At 47.2% G+C, this 20,610-nt stretch overlaps 1 protein-coding gene across 3 annotated transcripts in view; it reads left to right on the top strand.

Moving 5' to 3' along the window:
- The window catches only part of Pdia5 (protein disulfide isomerase family A member 5), a 90,519-nt gene that overhangs the window by 39,057 nt on the left and 30,852 nt on the right, over window positions 1–20,610 (top strand). For all 3 annotated transcript variants that reach the window (XM_015486860.2, XM_015486861.2, XM_015486862.2), the window contains exons 6-10: window positions 381–473; window positions 4,318–4,378; window positions 9,017–9,084; window positions 17,352–17,443; window positions 17,535–17,606. In XM_015486860.2, the coding sequence (XP_015342346.1) occupies window positions 381–473; window positions 4,318–4,378; window positions 9,017–9,084; window positions 17,352–17,443; window positions 17,535–17,606 (386 nt within the window). The remainder of the gene's footprint in view (window positions 1–380; window positions 474–4,317; window positions 4,379–9,016; window positions 9,085–17,351; window positions 17,444–17,534; window positions 17,607–20,610) is intronic.

Genomic DNA, 20,610 nt, shown 5'->3' with positions numbered 1-20,610 from the left:
TTCTTGAAGGAGGTAAGATTTAGTAGAAACACTAGTGTGTCTCTGGTTTGAATAAGTCGGTTCATTGTCTGAAATTTCTATTTTTTTCCATGAAAATGCATAATTAAGTATGGATCAGCTGAACAGGAAGGTGTCATGTGCTTGACAAAGCCTGGTGGGAGTGATGGAGGTGTTTAGGGGCACTTAGCATTTGGGGGTACTTAGCAATGATGTCAGCAGACAAAGGAAATAGCTCACCTTTCATGCATATGCCACATACAGTCCCAAGCTCTGCACTGCATGTACCTGGGACTCCAGGCAGGGAAACAGGGCAGTTCCCTATTTCCCCACCTCCCTCTTTTCCTGGCTAAAACACATTTTTTTCTCTTTGTTCTCCTCAGTCCATAGTGGCCTTTCTGAAGGATCCAAAAGGGCCTCCATTGTGGGAGGAAGATCCTGGAGCCAAAGATGTTGTTCACATTGATAGTGAAAAGGTAATCTATTCTGCTTCAGTTCTGATTTGGTGCAGTTTCCCCGGTACCTGGCCTCCAAAGGAGCTGAGCCGAGGAGCTGAGAAAGGGGAACTGGACCAGGACCCTAATGTTCGATTCCCCTTCTCAGCTTTGTGATATAATCAACAAGTTACAGGTTGACTGCCTGAGGACTTTCTCCATCTTTCAACACCTTATTTAATTTATTTTAACATGTTTTATTTTCTTTTCAAGAATATTATTTCAAATATCCCCCTAATGGGTGTGTAGCTGAGTGATAGAGTGCTTGCCTAGCCTGGGAGGCTCAGGGTCTGATTGTTAACAGCTCATAAAAATAATTAAATGAATGAATACATATCCTCTTGTTATATCATCTAGATGTTGCTGGGCTTGGTTTTGCATTTTTTGACTTGTTTTTTAAAGTGGATTGTTTTTCTCTTTTAAAGAATAATATGAGAATAAATAATCTGATTTAGGTTGAATTACCAAAGACATGGGTTAGGTCTCTACAATTCTGAGTCATCATATAACTTTGAACACGTTATTTATCCTCTTAAACTTCAGTTTCCAGAACTGATTCATTGAGGGCTAGAAGGGCAGGCCTAGCTTACAGTCTGCCTCCTTTCCTAGCTCAGGTCCAGCTGCCCTAGCTCCAGGCTGCCCCTCCCCTGGCCTGAGTGTGCATTCTATCCACACTCACCTGTTTGTATCAGTGCCCTGTTGGCTTAGCTGTGCCTTCCCATGGGGCTGGGCAAGGACCTCTCTGTTAAGTTTCACGTGGTCTGTGCGGCATCATGTAGATGGAGAGAGAATGCTTGTTCTTATTGTGGTAAAATAAAACATATTTTAATCTTATTCTGCCTTATCTCCCTTTTCACTTAAAATTATTGAGTTTTTTTTTTTTTTAAGAAGGAAATATTTATTTTGGCCCAAAGTTTTGGAGGTGAATTATACCAACTATCCAATGTCATATAACATGGAGATTTAGAACCCACAGTCTTTATTTATTCATTTTTTGAGAACGGGGTCTTGCTGTGCTACTCAGGCTGCCTTCAAACTTGTGGGCTCCAGCGATCCTTCTGCCTTAGCCTCCTGAGTAGCTGGGAGTAAGGTCCACTCTACTCTCTCTCTTTTTTTTTTTTTTAATATTTATTTTTTAGAAGTAGTTGGACACAATACCTTCATTTTGTTTATTTATTTTTATGTGGTGTTGAGGATCGAACCCAAAGCCTCACACTAGCTGGACAAGCACTCTACCACTGAGCCACAACCCCGACTCTGCTCTTAACACTCCCTACCACAAAAGGAAATGGTACCTTACTTTCCAGAGGAGGGTCACATGATCTTGTGGGCAACCCAAAGAGGTCAGTTTGTGGTGATTTGGTTTAAGGGGCTGGGCATCAACATTCCCTGGGATAGAAGTGCCAGTATAGGCCAGCTAGAAAGTAGTCTTTTTTAAGACATGGCATATGTGAGAGGGGAGTGGGGCAAGTGTCAGAAGAGGGTGGCATGGTACCCAGAATAGGAAAAAACAAAGTGCCCAAACTGATTGTTGCTCCTGAGATGATAAATATTTTTAGTTTCTCTGGAAAGCAATTGCTTGGCACCTTCCTATCACAAATGTCATGTCCTGAACTTCCTAAGATTGTTCTTCCATAGCTGCAGGAATATTAAGCAGAAGTATTTTCTTCACCCCTGTCAGTAATCTTGTTGATATTCTTTGTGCTCTTTTCTCTCATGCAGAAATGCAAGGTGTAGCTGTTTTTCTGCTTCTAGAATCCCCACATAAAATAACTATAAGTTCAATTTCAGGTTTGAATTACTGATTGAATTTGTAGGCTTAGAATTCTATACTTGGTGAAAGCAATTAAGCATCCTTTGCATGTAATATTTATTACTTCTCAATATATGAAACCAAATTGCTGCAGGCTCAATAAAACCTTTTCTTCTCACATCTTTTACCGGGTTTTCTCTCCAGAGATCCCAGAGGTAATTTTTAAAGTGTTTGTATCTGTCATCCCTAGTTAGGGTCAAATATATCGTGTGAAATTTGTCAGAATCAAAATGGAGTCATACATGTGAAGCCCTAACAACAACAAAATAATAATAAAATAAATAAAGCCGTGAAGTTAGGAAGGAGAGGTTCTTATATGCATTTATGCCTGACAACAGGAACTGGTGCAAAAGATTACATCAGAACCACATCCTTGCACAAGGTCCTGCAGCTTTATACCTGTAATACTTCTGCATAGACATCTACCCAGTGACTGGTCAACCCTTGGACTGATGGCACCCTTGTTATTGGTCTTTGTGGCCAAGGATATTATTTCAAAATAACTTATGTCATCCTCTTCATTTTACCCTTAAAAATTCCCCTTTATCCCATCCCCTTTTCACTTGCCCCTGGCCACCATGCTGGCCTGTTCAATCTTCCAGTGCTCCCTGTATACTTCCAAATAAATAGCATGATCATTTAGAGACCCTTTCTGGTTGTTTTGGTAGTCACTTGGTCACTAATCCTGCTTGAGAACCAGTCTAAATCCTCTAGTTATGTAAATAAAAATAAGCTTTTTCAGGATTTATTGAGAACCTCACCAAAAAATTGCAATCTTTTTTTTTTAATCTATCAGCAAATTTTTAAGTAACACACATTTGTTGTTGAAAATAGGGAAATATAACGTAAGCCTTAAAAACCCACAAATCATCCCATACCTTTTCATTGAGAGATTTCCACTGCTGATATGTTTTGTAAGCCTTCCAGGCTTTTAATGTAATGCATACATAAATATTTTTACTCACAAAAGTGTCGGTACATTTTAGTGACGTTTTGTAACTGGCTCCCCCTCCCTGCTTAATGTAACATGCACATCTTATCATGGCTTTAAGTGTTTCTCATCGCCCTTCGTAATGCTGTGGTGGTGTTCCATTGTGTGGAGTGTGCCATCATTTATTTACCTAATGCCTTGTTGCTGCCAGAAGCTGCATTTTGAGTTTTTCTCTTATTTTATTATTCAGAAGAAGAAAACCTCTAATTTTCTTTAGTGAAAACTGGTTAGAGGAGCTCATTTTCATCAAAATAATGCCATGTCTCCTTGCTTCTCCGCCCTTGATGGACCCGCTTTTTCTCATCCATCTTTGGCTCTTGTTGGAAGAACAGCCTCTATCCTGCTGACACTTATGTCTTCCCATTAGCATTGTTGTGACCATTTGTCTTTTTACATTTATTGTGTTTATTTAACAAATCATTATATATTGCTTAATAATGTGCCAAGCTCTGATCTAAGGATTTTGCAAATAAGAATGAAGCCTTTAGGCTGTAACCTCATGGAGGGTGGGGCAGGCCTCATCCTTACGCACCCCCCCTCCCCACTGTGAGTTCAGTGGAACACAGGTGGAGCTGGGGAAGAGATGAGTGGACGTGGGTTGACCCCGTGACCACAGCCAGCAGATCCTCATCTGGCCAAGTGGGACAAACAAGAAAACAGCTACCTTCGCTACCACAAAAACCACTCCCAAAGTCACATGAAGGGGCCACCATTTCAACAGACTTGGGACAAAAATAACTCCTTGCCATCTTTTATTGTTCAGATGGAGCCAAAAGTAAAGCCAGTAGCCTGCTTCTGCACCAGTGGCCCTCGAGTCTCCTTAGGGACTCAGTTTCCCCCTCTATGATATGTAAGAATGGTCTAGAATAGATCCACTCTGAGATTCTTCCAGCTCCTGATGTGCTAAGGCTGTGTTGGTGTGACTTCTGATGTTGACCTCCTGCTGGGCAGGGGCAGGGGGAGGTGGCATCCTGTTGGGCATTGTATGTGACCTGCCAGTGTTGTCTCTCTTTGTGCCTCAGGACTTCAGACGACTCCTGAAGAAGGAAGAGAAGCCTCTGCTCATGATGTTTTATGCCCCCTGTGAGTGAACTGTTCTTTGGACCAGAGTCTGTCTCTCAGTCTCTGAGTGTGGCGGGTGGCTGGGGTTCCTGGGGGCAACTGGGAGCCAGCCCTGGTCTCTCTTGTCTGTTGGTCCACCTGCACCTCTGCCTTTCTCTTGGCCTTTCACTGGCTCTTTCTCCTGTTGTCCACGTTGGTGTTGTCTGCACTAGAATTGGCAGCCTTCTGTCCTCTTCACCTAGAGCTCCGCCCGGCACAACAGGGGAGTTGGCTTCACCTTCCTGCGCTCCTCTGCCCCCCACAGACCCACAGGGACACTGCTTCTTACCATCTGGAGCCTGGCCTGTCTCTGAGGCTGTAACTCCTTCAGCTCTGCCTCCTGCATCCTTTTGGGAGAGGTGGGGGAACCAAAAGCAGAGAGAAAATTGGCCCCAGAATTGGGCTTCATCTTTATATGAGCCCATAAGCCGTGTGGAATGGCAGACGGTTCATTGAAATGACAACCAGAAGACCCAAGATCTAATTCCAGCTATGCTAACAGCCAGATGGATGAGCTTGGCCAAGTTCTTCATCTCTCTGGGTCTCAGTTTCCACATCTATAAGAGAAGGGGTTGAGTTAGAGCAGTGTCTTTCAAACTTTTTGACTGCATTTCACAGAATTAAAACTATTTTATATTGCAACCCAGTACTGTTAAATATAATGTTATATGTAAATAAGTTTCACCAAACCATTAGGATTACTACCTGCACTACCACTACTTACCCTTAACACTTGCCAGCTGCTCTACCAGATGTAGTATACACTCTTTTCTGTTTTATTACAAAATTATTGGGTATACCTACTGCATCATGAGTCTATAATAAAGGATCAGCAAACTGTGGCCGATGGCTGGCCACAATGTTTGTAAGTAAGTTTATTGAACACAGCCCTTCTTATACTTTGTCACAATTTTTTTTTTTTTTTTTGTGGTGTGTGTGTGTGGCTGCTTTTGAGCAATAACAGCAGATTGAGTGGTTGTGACAGACGCTCTCAACTGCAGGGCCATTCCTGCAGTCCCAGGGGTCCCAACCCAGAGTGAAATCTGAATAAAAGCCTGGTAAGGCCCTTTGGACTTAGACTCTGGGGACTTCACATGCCCTTCAGGAAGCCAGAGGTGTCACTGTCTGCCTGAAGGCTGGAGAGAGAGGAGGGTGTCTGGTGGAGGGAGGTGGGTATACCTGCGTGTGTATGGCACAGGCTATGGTACCAGGCTTCTGTTTACCACCACCACTCCCTTTTTAATTTTATTTTATTTTTTCATTTTCTGTCTTTTTTTGTGATGCTGCAGCTCAAATCCATACATACATACAAGCCTCACATACAAACACCCTGTCACTGAGCTACATCCCCAGCCCTTCAGTTGACTCTCAGAAGCTCATCTCGGTTCCTCCTGCCTGACTTCTTCCCTGAGTTTTCCCCTCTGTGCCAGTGATGGTGGTGAGAACCCTGTCTAGATGCTCCACCATGGGGTTTACGGTGACACTGCCTGGCTTGTCGTGACAACAGCCTCTCCCCAGCCCAGACCTCCTCTCCAGACTTTCCCAGGCCCAAGGGCGTTCCTGCCCGTGTGACGGGGCCTTGGCATTCACCTGCAGACCCTGTTCTGCCCAGAAAGCCTTTAACCTTGGCTCATTCTCCTTATTAATGTTCACTAGTTGGTTTTACTTTGTTTTCTCCTCAGAGGGATTTTTTTTTTTTTTTTGGTACCAGGGATTGAACCCCAGGGGTGCTTAACCACCAGGCCATATCCTTCATCCCCTTTTTATATTTTATTAGAGACAGGGTCTCACTGAGTTGCTTAGGGCCTCACTAAATCGCTGAGGCTGGATTTGAATCCATAATCCTCCTGCCTCAGCCTCCCAAGTTTCTTGGATTACAGGCATGCACCACCATGCCCGGCTTGGAGAGATCTTATTAACTGCCCAGCTGTGAATTACTTCAAGGGTCACCCTGCCTCCACAGACCCTGGAGGGGTGGGGCCTCCTTTGGTTTACCTTAGAACCCTTCAGGACTCAACATGTTGGTGAAATAAATCAGGGTGTGCGTCCATAGGCAGTGTATGTCACAAGGCAGGATTATGGCACAACCATGCAGGTTTTTGTGGAGTGACATTAATCATTTTGAAGTAACGGTTCACTAGCAGTTTGCATCTGATGCTTGTCTGGCCCCACCCCCTCTCCAGGCTGCCTTGCAGTGTGCCTCTCCTATTCATCATGGCAGAGATGTGAGCACAGTGATTATCTTTATATAATAGAAAGTTGGAGCGGGGGAAGTTAGGAACTTCTAAGTGTCACAGAGCATATTAGTGGTGGGGGAGGGAGAGAAAACTGAGTTGCTAAGTTAACTTTTGGTCGAGGATCAGATTGCATGGCCTCCAAGGTCCCAGGGACCCTGGGACTTCTTTTGTTATATGTGTTTTTAATGAAATAAACTTGTGCTTTTATTACACTAGTCCAATCCAGCCTTCACAGCCTAGCCTCATAATTTAGCTTACTCCTGGATACAAAGCAATTCCCAGCCTGGGATGTCTGTTAGGATTCAGAGCCTCTGATCGCATGTGGAGTGAATGAACCCAGAGGCAGCAGGAGTCTTTCATTGTGACAAGGAATCTGGGTCCCCAGGACCTGCTTATTCAGTAAATGTTTGTTCACTGAATTAATGAGAAAATAAAAGGGCTGTCTGCTCTGACTTTTGGGCTTTGAGAATGATAATTAGTCTTACCTTTTCCCCTGTCTCCCAGTTGAATCCACTGAAAGATAAACTCAGATAGGAATCATACTACCAGCTCTATTTTTGGTAAAGTTAAATTGGAAACTGGCTTGGCCTGCAGCTTCCTATATTATTCTTTCCTCTCCTCTTCCTTCCAATAACTTCACCCAGAATTGCTGGCCTCTGCCCTTGGGGACAGCTGGATGGCATATCACCTGTTTGGGGAACAGAAAAGGTAATGTTGCTATAGGCTGCAACTGGGTAGAGCTGGAAGAGAGACCACAGTGTAGAGACAGGTGAGCAGTTAACTCCTGATGGATGATTGGCCCAGCGGGTGTCACACTCAAGTCACTGAGCACAGAGGCCGAGAATGAGAGGAAGGCAGCTTGTGCACCCTTTGTTTCCCTCCTGGGAGTGGAGTGGCATCCTTTTTCTCCTATTGAAGGGTTTTTCCACCATGAAGTAGGAGGCCGACGTGTCTCCTCTCAGGGGCCTCAGTGACTCATGCCAAGGGCCAGGCTCTAGCCACTTCCTGTGTGCGTGGGGTGTGTGTGTGTATGTGTGTACCTACAAACCTGTCAGGCAGGAATGTGGGGAGGGGCTGTGGGGCATTTTGATGTTTCGTGTCAGAATCTCCTGTACCTGTATCTTGCCCAGGAGACTTGGTGCTGGGAAGGTTCAGGTGGTACAGGAGGAACTGCACCTCCTCCCGGTTCTGTAGTGTCTGTGCCTGGCCCCGAAGGCAGGAGACCCCTCTGATCTGGATTACTGTGTTCACAGCCTGCCAGGGTGCTAGCTGGACATAGATTAGAGTTTTTCAGGCTGCTGCCACGTGGGCCCTGGCCCAGCCCTGCCGAGTGGAGATGAGAACCAGCCTGATGGGTGGTCCCAGGGAGCTTTGGTTTCTGTGGCCTACAGATGCGTCTGAAAGCCTGTTTTGCAGCACAGCAACTGTCAGAAAGGATGACAGCCTGGCATGTCAGAATTCCTGGTGGCTGAGGAAACTGCTTTTCATGTCCATTGCGATCAGTGCAGAAATGTAGTGTCCCGTGTTTGGGCTTAAATCAAGATCTTTCTGAGGTCGTAGCAGATCTTGGGGATCTGGCCAGCCTGACCTGGAGTCCCCCAAGACTGGGGACATTACCACCTCAGGAGAGGAAGGTATCCATGTGGACCCCAGAAATCCCAGAGAGGGCTGAGCCAAAGTGTCACATGATCCTCTGGTGTCAGAACCGGGAGGGGCTTGAGGTCATCTGGCCTAATATCTTTTGCCACAAGAAGAAACAGCCCAGAGAGAGGAGATGACTTGGTTACGGCTTGAGCAAGTCGAGGGAAGATTAGCGCCATGTCCCGAGTCAGCCTGGAGCTCTTCCTGCAGGCCGGAGCCAGTGCTGTTCACGCTTGGCCTGCCCTGGTCATTGCTTAATTATCCCTGTTAATGGAAGGGAAAAGAGCCATGAAAATCCCAAAAGTCATTTTATGGTCACAAGATTTTTCCTTCTTAGTGGCTTCTGCCTCCAGTATGTTTATAGTCCCTTGCTGGGTGGTGAGGGGCCGCTTTTCACTGTGCAGGAGGAGATTGCTCTCGGGACACCTCTCCTGGTTCCCTGAATTCCTCTTGTGCTCACCAGCCACGAGGAGCTGTGCTCCCGGCTGTGCTCCCCTCCACTCATGGCAGATTTGCTTATTCAGTCTGACATCATAGAGGGCGTTCTGGGCACTGCCCGTTTTGTGCCACTGAGACTGTAAGCTCTCTGAGGGCCTGAGGCCTCTTTCCCCTGTTCCTTTTGCGTTCCCAGGGCCCAGGACAGCGCTGTACTTCATGGGGTAGAGGACAGCCTGAGGGGAGGAGGGCAGAGTTCAGAGTCCCCGCAATAACCAGGGTTGCTTTTTCTCCCATCTGTGACCAGGGTGCAGCATGTGCAAGAGGATAATGCCGCATTTCCAGAAGGCTGCGACCCAGCTGCGAGGCCACTTCGTAAGTGAGGCGCCATGGGCCAGCAGAGCTGGGTGGCTCTCAGGCTTCACAGGGGCAGGGTGCGGAGGGAGGGCAGATGTTGAAATGATGAGGGGGTACTGACCCTGCCACCCAGGTGGCTTCTAAAACAAAGCTTTGCATGTGTCTCAGAGATCTGTTCTCTGTGAAGGTTGAGAAATAGCTCAACAGAATTGCTGGGACCTGGAGTTTGGCACCCGTCAAAGGCTGGTGATGAAATAGTAAAGAAACCAGCAAGCCACACCTGTGGTAATGCCGAGAGGCCAGATGTCAAGGGCAGAACAGCAGGGGACCAGAATTGTTGGGGTGGGCTCTAAAGAGGTCTGAGGAACCCAGTGGCCAAAAAGAGGTCGGGGACATGCGGGGTGGAATAGAAGCACAGAGCAGGCTCAGAGTGGCCGTGCCTTGGCCCACTCCCCTCCACCATCCCTGCCTGGCTTTGTGTTCCAGTGTGATGAGAAGAACCTCAGAAAGCAGAGCAGAAAGAGGCAAGCCCAGAAGGGGAGCTAGGAACCCAGCACGCAGGCGATTCCTGAAGGAGGGAGGGCGGGAAGTGGTTGAATATAGGTGTGCACTGGAGATGCCCATCTTTAGGGGACAGGAAGAGGAGCCATTGAGGCGTCAGAGAAGTCAGAGCAACCAGGATGGTACAGAGAAGGCCAGGTGTTCATGAGACAGAATGAAGTTTAGACCTCACCCAGGAGGGCTAAGGATCAATCACTGGGTGCTCCCTGCTGTCCTGTCTCTGCCAGGCTTTTTCTTCTGTGCTATGTGCCCAATTATTTATTTATTTATTTTACTGTGACGAGCACTATTTCACTGACAACTAAGCCATTTTTAAGTATAGAGTTAAGTAATGTTAAGTATATTTACATCATTGTGAAGCAGATATCCAGAAGTTTTTCATCTTGCAAAACTGAACTCTTTGTCCATGGATCATGAATTCCCCTTCCCTCCCCACCTCCAGCCTTATAAAAACCTTTCTACTTTTTTTTTTTTTTATTTTCAACGACTTTGACTATTTTAGATCCCTCATATGAATGGTCATAAAATATTTGTCCTTTTGTGACTAGCTTATTTTGCATAGCATAATATCACCAAGGTTCATCCAGGTTGTAGCAGGTGACGGGATTTCCTTTTTTAAGGCTAAAGAATATTCCACTGTTTATATGTACCACACTTTCTTGATTCATTCGTCTTTATCCATTCACGTTAATGGACATTTGGGTTGCTTCCAGCTCTGGGCTGTTGTGAATAATGATTGCAGTGGACTTGGATATGAAATTTTGCCTCTAATTATTTTTGATAGATGTCTATTTATTTTTATACTTACCCTGAGTAGCGTGCTTTCTTTTGGTGGCAACAGACTGGCTCCTCTTGGAGCATGAAAAGATCCATACACCTTTCGTGGAAGGGGGTCAGAGGCCATCTCAGTGGGGCTGGCCCAAGTCCCATTTAGAGAGATCTGAGGTCTTGAAATTGCATCATGATCCTTAGGGATCAAATGAAGTGGTGATTAACTCCAAGGGAACTTGTGAAATCTAAGTGACAGCATCTGGATGTGGGGATGGCCACTAGCCAACTGCAAAACTGACTTGCAGAGAACCAGTGCTTTCTCTTTTGACCTCATTTTTGGGGCAACACCAGGGTCCTGCTTGCTTCTCACTAATGAATTTTTAGAAGCTTGCCTGGAGATGTTTGGCCTTGGGGCAGGCACATCACTCTGGGGAAATTCCACTGCACATTTTTGGTGTCTCAATAGATACCATATTTTAAGATTATTTAGCCTGGAGAAAAGACTTAATTACCCACTGTGTTCTCCCTGCCTGTGCAGAAAACTGCTCGGCTTGACTTCCAAACTCTGTGGGGTGGGCTCTAAAGAGGTCTGAGGAACCCAGTGGCCAAAAAGAGGTCGGGGACATGCGGGCTGGAATAGAAGCACAGAGCAGGCTCAGAGTGGCCGCGCCTGGCCACTCTGGATAAATAGCTCCAGCCCCAAATCAGATCGTGAATTATCCCAGCCAGCCCCGTCAAAGCAGAAGAGGACTTGATGCCAATCACGTGCCACTTACGGACCATCCTTAGTCGGTGCTGCATCTGCTGCCAAACTCAGTCTTCCTCTGGGCCTCTTCCCCTGCCACCATAGAACTCATCTAATGGGCTCGGCCAGGTGCATCCGTCCTAGCTTTTGTTCCATGTCACACTCTTCACTTTGGGATACTAATTATGACATGTGACCTTCCTGGGTGTAGGAGCTGGGTTTGAGTCACGTCTCCTTCTTCAGTACATAGCACAGGGCCATGTTCATGGGAGGTACCCAGGACATCTGATGGAGGAACAAAGGTGTGGTTTATCACTCACGGGTATTTTTATTTTAAGCTCTTTATGTACAGTGATGTCTGGCTTCCGGCATTTTGTTTTGTATTGTGGGCTAAAGCTTGAACCCGGATCCTGGTGCATGCCAGGCTAGCATTCTACCACCAAGCTGTACTCCAGCCCCGTTCTCCTCTCTTAAGGGAATCCAGATCTTTAGTATTTTATGACAGGGACATGGGGAAAGGAAGTTCTTGGGACTGGGACCCGGGTTCACACCAACCTCTTTTGCAAGGTTGGTTCTGAAGAGTACTTGTGCTCAGAGGAGCTGCTGTCATGCCTGGGCCTCAGTCTAGAGGTGTAAAGGTGCCCCTTCAAGGTCGCTGGATGATGTTGCAGGAGTCAGGAGGCTTGTTTGAAGCCAGCAGTGGCCAGGGCTTGGTTGCCTGTGCTCAAGGCATCTGTGTTGTGAACTCAGGTTACCTTGTTTGTGTATTATTGCTTGAGGTTTATTTTGTTCCATTTTTCCTTTAGATTTTTAGGAAAATTTTTTCTAACCCTTCCCAGATACATAAAAGGGGAAGGCCCCTGGCCACCATGGGTACCACTTGCTTTAGGAGGCTTCTGGGGGCCAGGACTCATGGTAAAGCGGCAGCTCCCCAGGGCTGGAGGCACTGGCGACCAGAGGTGTTGATTGCTTTCTGTCTTCACACGTGCAGCCCAGCCTGGCTCGCAGATGGGCTGCTATTCCCCAGGAATCAAACACTCGCCCCTTCGCACCACTGAAACCCAGCCAGCTTCGAGCTTCCTGTCTTCTCTTCGTCTTCATCATCTTTGAGCCCTTTTTGGCTGGCTGCGTTTGTGGCAAAGGTCAGAATTCTTCCTCCTCTACAGGTTTCTTGGGAGGTATCCAATGTGGTGATGTCATAAGAAGGAAGCCAGGCCAGGTCAGGGATGAGCGGCCTTTGCCATTTCCAGATTCAGATCTGCCTCTTTTTGGCTGTCACTGATGTCTGGTGAGTCATTGCATCTGTCCTCCCCACTGCTTGCTAATTGACATCCTTGTCCCCGGCTGAGCTGCTCCCTGTCTCGGCAGCCATCAGAACGAGCCCCATTCCTGTCTGCCTCCTCTCCCCAGCCTTACCATTATCCATGTCCACGCTGAGCCTCAGAGCTTTGCCTGGTCTCTTGTTCACCTTGGCCACAGTGGACCAGCCTGGGTGCAAACACTGGGAAAGGGAGCAGTCCTGGTGACAGATTTGTGTAGATCAGACGCTTGTGCTGGCTTTTGCCAACCAGCTGGGAGATCTTGGGCAAGCTCCTCTGCCTTGGAGCCCCTATTGCCCCATCTGTGAAATGGGGCTGATAAATGCCAACCCTGCCCTTTCGCTAGGTTGTTGTGAGGTCCACATGTGTAGGAACAGCTCTGTGGCCTATGGAGCATGTGGTAGATAAAGAGGACTGACCCTCCACCCACTGGCCTGAACCTGTTCCTCCCACTCACTGGGTGGGGGTGCTCGAAGACTCTGCTTTCTCTTTTTTGGCATATGGAACATGGGCCTTTGGCACCATGCTTTCCTTGTCACTATGGTCTGTTCCTCAGTAATTATCTCTGTCCATAGCTTCAGCAAAATGTAGCTCTGGTGAGCCCAAGTCCTTCCCCTAAGCTCCAGTACCACATGTGACAGCTTGCTTGACATCAGTTCAGATTTTTTCCTCCTGGGTCCCAAATGCAGGATATCTAAAATACACCTCAGCATCTATTGCCAGCTTTCCTTCAGGTCCCCTTCTGAGTCTCCCAGTCTTCTGCACGAGCTTGTCCTATGTTGTAGCCTCATCAAACATCTCTTCTCTCACGTCCCTCTTCTTGCCCCTGCCCACCATCCTGGCTGAGGCTCTCTTCAGGCACACTGGTTGTCAAAAGCTCTGACTTGTCTCCCTACACAGTGGCGTCAGACCAATGTGTGTTTCTGCATCCATAGATTCAGTCAACTGTGGGTTGAAATATGGAAAGAGATTGCCTCTCTACTGAACATGTACACACTTTTTTTCCTTGTCATTATTCCCTAAACAATACAGCATCACAACTGTTTATATGGCATTTACCTTGTATTGCATATTAACGTAGAGATGATTTAAAGCATGTGGCAGAATCTGTTTAGGCTCCATGCAAATGCTGCTCCCTTTTTAGTAAGAGACTTGAGCATCCGAGGATTTGAGTATCTTGAAGTGTCGCAAGGAGGCCAGCACCTCGCCAGGGTAATGTTTCCTGCTCAAGGGGGAATAAGCCACCTGAGAAAATAAATTCTGGAGTAATTAGTGAAGAAATAAGAGGCAGAGAATAGATTTTCAAAGCAGAGCGCCTGATAGGATCTTTCAGTCCACACAGGAGCTGGAAGAGAACAGCTTAAAAAATGGCTCTGGTTGTTTATTTAAGGGGGTATGTGAAAGGCAGGGATAAGGTTTTAGGGGTGGAGTCTTGCTTCATGATGTCTCGTAGTCAACAGGTTGATTGGCATCTTGGCAGGCCACACCCATCTCAGGTGCTATGCCAGACCTTTGGCAGAGCTGGGTGGGAGTTCACATGTATTTGGGCCATCCTACAGCAGGCTTGCCACTGTACAAGTTCTCAGACACCAGACTCTCCTACTCAGTGGGCTTCCATGCTGATCTCGGCTGTTCACATTTTTTTTTTTTACAAGTAATGAATTTATTTGTATCTTAATTTGCACGTTTCACAGGTGGCTCGTGACATTTGGGGAAGGGGTGGAACCGTGCCCCACCCATATACAGAAGGACAATGACTTAAATAAAAGCAGCCGGGTTAATAAAAGCTGCACTACTTAGACCTTAGTAGCACTCCATCAACTCCTGAATAGAATCCCAATTTCATAGGCAGCTAAAGCCTTTTCCAGAATAATGCCCCCTGCCCCCAGCTAACTTGCTCAGCCTTCTGTCCTTCTCCTTTCTGTGTATCCCACAGTTCAGTTAGGTGGAAATGTTCTCCATGTTTTGGGCCACGCTGTCTTGCCTCCGTTTTCCCTTGGGAAAAGCTCACATGCTCCCTGCATCATGTAGCTTCCATGATTCATCCTGGCTGAGGGCTGAAAGTAAAAAAGAACACGTCAGGTGTGCCAGCTGTACAACCCCACACATGTGTGTTGGCATGTGTCACAACCGTGACCTTAAATTTGCCTTAGACCAAAGACCAGGTATTTTGCTTCACATGGCTTCAAAAACTCCAACTCCAAAAAGTATGCATAATTGTTCAAAAAATGTGTATCTCATTAACTAACCAGTGCCTCCAAAGTCACCCAGAAGTCCTACAGAAACTCAAGAGAATTAAGAGTCACCCCAGGGCTGGGGATGTGGCTCAAGCGGTAGCACGCTTGCCTGGCATGCGTGCGGCCCGGGTTCGATCCTCAGCACCACATACAAACAAAGATGCTGTGTCCGCCGAAAACTAAAACATAAATGTTAAAAAAAAAAGAGTCACCCCAAGCAATGGTGATTTGGAAAGGCTTCCCAGGGAGGTGAGATTTGATTTGCTGAAAGGGATGGATGAGTCTTGAGTGGCATCCAAGTGCTAGGAATAGGCATCCTTAGGAATGGGACCAGAAAGCACAGAATGGGGGCCAGGCAAGAACCGTGTGTGTTCTGGAACTAGGAGAAGAACCACAGAGGCTCTTAGTAGTAGTAATAAAAATCACTAATTCATCTGGAGTGTTAAAGATGCTTTGCTTGTGGGCCAGGGTGTTACTCAGCAGTGGCCTGGCATATACAAGGCCCTGGGTTCAGTCTTTAATTACACACACACACACACACGTACACACACACACACACGTACACACACAAGCAAAAAAAAAAAAAAAGATGCTTTATTTGTTTATTCACATTATCTCAGTTAATCTTCTCCACAAGCACATGGTGGCTGCAGATGGGGCAAAGAGGCACTGTGACTTGTCCAAGGAGGAGATGAGTCTGCCAAGTGGGGAGTCAGGACTCCAGCCCAGGAGTCCTGAGCACTAAGCCCCTGCTCTCAGCTGCTGCTGAGCTCCACAGGGCCTGAAAAGGCAGAGGTCCAATTTCCTTTCTGTGCAGAAATCTCGAGCTGTCTTCTACCCAGGTAAATAAAAAATTGAGACCCTAGCAGGTATACAAAGAAGAGTTTTGTAAAAAAGGATTCAAAAATGAGATTGGGACCATATGGGCTGAGTATGGAGTTGGATTTTAGCCTATATTCAATGGGATTGGGAGGTTTTTGTGCAGGGAACTGATGTAATGAAAGAGGAGGACGTGTACGATTAATCTTATAGTGAATGTGCACTGACGCAAGGGAGATCAATTAGACAGAAAAAAAGAACTTTAAAGTAGACGAATATTACTGGAACAGGCTGAATCAATCGGGAAATGAGCAGGATGGCTTTTAGAGGGCTCCAGGGCTTCTAGTAAGTTCTGTTTTAGGTTTGTTCTCTATTCTTTGCAGCATCCCAAAACGGCCTGGGGAAAAAACAAATCAGTGATTTAGCAAGCATTTATTATGTGCCTGCTGTATGCCAGGCATTGTGTTAGGTACTTGAAACAGATGGAAAGACACATCAATATGCCTCTGGGGATAGAGAGACCAGAGGCACATGTAGTCTCCGTCACCAGGAAAATTTATAGGAAGTAAGAACCTTGATGGTCACTGAACACTAGTTCTGTGCTAAAGCTGTTGACACGGGTTATCTCATTCCATTCTCTTACAAGCCCTGTGACTATATCATTACCCACATATTCCAGACAAGGAAACTTGCCCAGGGTGATTTGCCCAGGTCTTGTCTTCTGGTGCATTGTCCACTGAAACCAGTTGTTCCTTTCTCTTCCTGTGTGTCCTTATGTATTAGAAATGGTGAGATTGAGCTTCATGGGCTGCTTCTCTTATGCCGTAACTGCTGTTGGCCCTGAGGAACTTCCTTTCCCCTTGCCTCTCTGCCACCCTGCTCTGTGGACAGTTCTCCCCTGTCTGTCCATGCTAGGGATGTTCCCTTATAAGAAGAGATTCCCAAGTCCTGCTGCCTCACCCAGCCCTAGAGAAGAAGGTACCTGTTGCAGGAAGGGAGGAATCTCAGGGGATGTTGTATTCTGGGTTGTTCTTAGTACTTAGCCCCATGTCAGTAGCATAGCTACTAAAAGCTACTCTTTCCAATTCTGGGGTGTTGGCCAGGTGGATCCCTGGAACCAGAACTTGTTGGCTTCTGTGGTTATGGTCAGCCAAGATGAGGGTGACCGTCACAAACAGGAAGAGGGAGTTAGGGAGACATGGCAAAGTCTGAAGGAAGGAGAGGTAGACACAGATACCTTGTTTCTCATGTTGTACCTGAGAACCACCCAGTCTCCTTGACCACATCTGAGCCATGAGTTCCGAGAACGTCATGTGTCAAGTGTAGATGGAAAGACTGAGGACGGCCTTGAGGTATGCAAGAAGTATCTGAGGGCCTTGTACTGAGCTCAGTGGTGTCTGAAAGCCACTTAATCCGTAACCTAGGAGAAGGGCACAGCCTGAGTTGACAAGGGCAGACAGAAAGACATACAATGCATTTGGGTGGCATAGCCCCATTCCAGGTCCTGCTTGAACTCGGTAGCAAGGCCAGGTTTCTTCCTAGGCTCTCAGGACTTTGCTTTTTCCTCAAGCATGGCCACCCTACAGGGCAGGCATGAAGGAGCAGCTGTATGGAGTGCAGCACTTGGACACAGAAGTCTGACTCTTCCAGGGCTCTCCATTGTTAGTCCCAGATGGCTAGCCAGCCTGGGTCTCTAGTGGCCCTGGTTGTTCTTCAGTCTGAGAGACTTTGTCCCAGCTCTCTTATGGAATGGACACATACACACAGTGTGTGTTTAGGCACAGACAGGACGAGCGTGCAGAGGGTGGGCTAGTTCCTCTGCCTTCCCTCCAGGTGCTGGCCGGGATGAATGTCTACCCCTCTGAGTTTGAAAACATCAAGGAGGAGTACAACGTGCGTGGCTACCCCACCATCTGCTATTTCGAGTAAGTCCCCTGCTTCCCTTCTGGAGCTTGCCCCCTCCCTGATGGCGTTGACGTCCCTGGCTGAGCCATGCTGTTTCTCCATGTTTCTCAGGAAAGGCCGTTTTCTGTTCCAGTATGACAACTACGGGTCCACAGCTGAGGACATCGTGGAGTGGCTGAAGAAGTAAGTCAGGCATTCGGGTCAGAGGGTGTGCAGCCAGAGGGAGGGGGCCTGAGGGTGGCTTCTCAGTCACAGGGCTCTGTGGGAAGAGAGTGAGGAAGGGAAGGAGATTCATCGTGCTGCCTGCGCAGGTGGCCACAGCTCCAGACTCTCAGGGGTGGATCAGAAGGGTTTGGACTGCAGGAGTTGTGAGGATTTGGAATGCCTTGGGCCTGTGATGATCAGATGCTGGTCAGAATATGTCTCCCCTCTCCCTCTTCTGTATGACCAGGAGTTGGGATGGGGCCATCTAAACCTGTCAGTGCTCTTAGATTAGTCAAGGGCTTTCTGAAGTCTTATCACTTTTTTGTTTGTTTGTTTGTTTTTGTACTGGAGATTGAACCACTGAGCCACATCCCCAGCCTTTTTTATTTTATTTATTTTTTAAATTTCAAGACAGGGTCTTGCTAAGATGCTTAGGGCAACAAACAGGAGGAGGGAGTTAAGGCTTCACTAAGTTGCTGAACTTTGGGCTTTGAACTTTGGGCTTTGAACTTTTGCTTCTCCTGCCTCAGCCTCCTGAGCTGCTGGGATTGCAGGTGTGTGCCATTATGCCCGGCTCCACATTTCAAATTGAATCTGTTCCCTGCCACACACTATCTGATGGATAGAGGCATTTCTCCCCCAGGATATCAGATTTGAGAAAAGTTCCACTAATGGTCTCTCTGAAAATAGAATTCTCACTTGAACATTTATTTCAAACACAACAGTGTATTAAATACTATGACGCTATTAAGAAATATTCTCAGGGCCTCAGACTTTACCTTTTGCCTTCGGCCCCCCACCCCTCCAGACCCTGCTTTGCTGCGGTGTGCCCTCCCTGGTTTAGAATGTAACCACTGAATACCAGATCCCACCACTCATTGGCACCAGCCCTCACCTGGAGCCCCATCGTCCTGCGTCCTGATCACCCCTTTGATTGTTCTCACCTATCATAACAGCTAATGTTTTGAGTGCTCCAGTTTGTGGCTGACACTATTCTAAGCACTTGTTTAAACCTCACAGCCAGGTGCTGAGGCAGGTCTTAGAGACCTCTGTACTTCAGTTTGCATTGAGGTCCCTGAGGCACTGAGGAACTGTGGGAGAGCAGCTTGCCTGAGGTCCTAGAGCTGATCCCACTCCCCATGGAGGTGGCTCTCCACCATCCAGCTCAGCCTCCACTGAGTTCTGTCCCGAGTCCCCTGCCTTCCCCAGTTGCTAGTACGTGGGTGCTTATTGACACCCTTACTTTGGGGACCTACTGTGCAAATCCCAGAGTCAAATAATTAGTTAGCGAAAGATAGGGAGTTCAACATATGTATTTTCACAATGGTAAAAAGGTTGGATTTTGTATTAAAAAAATTTTCTAAAAGCCCCATTGGAAACAACTGTTGGATACCTAAAGGTTGAAAACCTCTGTCTGCTGCTCTCCCCATTCCCCAGGGCCTGGAGGATGACGCATCCTTGCAGTCCCACGTTTGCATAGCGTTTTTTATTTCTCCGAAGGATTTTCACATCTCTGTCCCCATCGGCTACCTTATTTTCAGCCTCTGCCTGAGAAGGCTGCTCCCCATTATCATGTATTCATTGTCTCAATCTGGCCTTCGCTTTCCTATTTTCCTTTTTCATTTGATAATAAGCATGTCCTCTCCTCCAGCCAGACATATCTCACTCTGCTTTGGGAGAAGGTTTCAACAAATAGCAATCTCATTTGTCACCAGAGCATAAAAATCTGTCTGCTTCCCTCCTCCTTCTCTAACCTTTCCTGGTTTCAAAGCACCCTCATATCTTTGGAAGGATAAGGTCTGGTTTTCTGTTTCTTTTTTTAAAGTGTTCAGAATCGCCTGCTAGCCCCAGACAAGGGGAGCACATCAGTGGAGTTTCTGAGACAGGTTATGACCTCCCAACTGGAGCATGCCACCCTGTCCTCCCACTCTCTCCTCGCTGTACCCCCACCCGGCTCCCCACAGACCTTGCTCTGGCCTTCCTGAACCCAGGGCCACCTGCCTGGACCAGCCCCTCTCCACCTCCTACCTCCCACTTCCCTCCTCCCTTTCCTCTCTAGTGGGAAGGAGCCCCTGTTCCTTACCTCAGGTTCATCCATAGTCTGAGGGGGAGAGATGTGGATACCTTCAGGGAAGGAGGGGATACGGTATGTGGGGTCCCTATAGCCCCTCCTGGCCACCCACAAATACTGTGTTGAGGCACACATGTAGGTCAGCCATGCTGAAGGTCGACTGCAGCCTGCCGCCTAATGGGGCATCCTGAGAGCTGCCTGCCCTCGTGCCCCAGCAGGAGTTGGTGATGTCACTGTGCTACTCACAGGCTTGATTTTAAAGTCTTTTCTAATTTTAAGGATATTTCAAGTTTATTATAGAAAATCTCTAAAGTAGAGTGTAACCAAGAGAAAAAAAAAATATCTCCTGCCCCATTACCCAAAGCAATGTAATATCTTGGTGAATTTCCTTCTGGGTTTTTCCTCCACGTATACCCAGCTGTATGTGTGGGTTTTCCCTGTCCCATTCATTTTAAGTCTTTATCAGATTCCCCTCACAGTCCTGGCAGGTGGTAATGATCTCACCTTCCCTGGGCCTCTCTGTTGGCCTTTAGCCACTCAGGGCGTATGAGGCCACGCACAGAAGGCCAAAGGTGAATCCAGCCTGGCTCACTTTCCAAATGACTTAATAAAAGCCCAGGAGAGAAGAACCTACATTCTTCTCTCTACCAGGTAATGTGGTGGGTGGCATGGAGAGATGCAGGTCAGGAGTCAGTCCTGATGCCCCAGTACGTGAGGTCCTGGAGCAAACACCCTGACCGTGGCAGTTGTCCCTGTTTGGGGTTGGACTAGGAAGGCAGGTAGGGGACACAGGAGCGGCTACGTGCTTTGGCCTAGCCACGTTTCTGCTGTGTATTCTTAAGCCAACCAGAGCTTAATGGACATGAAGTATTCTTGCTTTACAGTGTTCCTAGTCAAATCTTCCCATCTATG

Source organism: Marmota marmota, unplaced genomic scaffold (assembly GCF_001458135.2).
Source record: "Marmota marmota marmota unplaced genomic scaffold, marMar, whole genome shotgun sequence".
Taxonomy (NCBI): Eukaryota; Metazoa; Chordata; class Mammalia; order Rodentia; family Sciuridae; genus Marmota; species Marmota marmota.
This window is presented reverse-complemented; position numbering and strand designations above follow the sequence as displayed.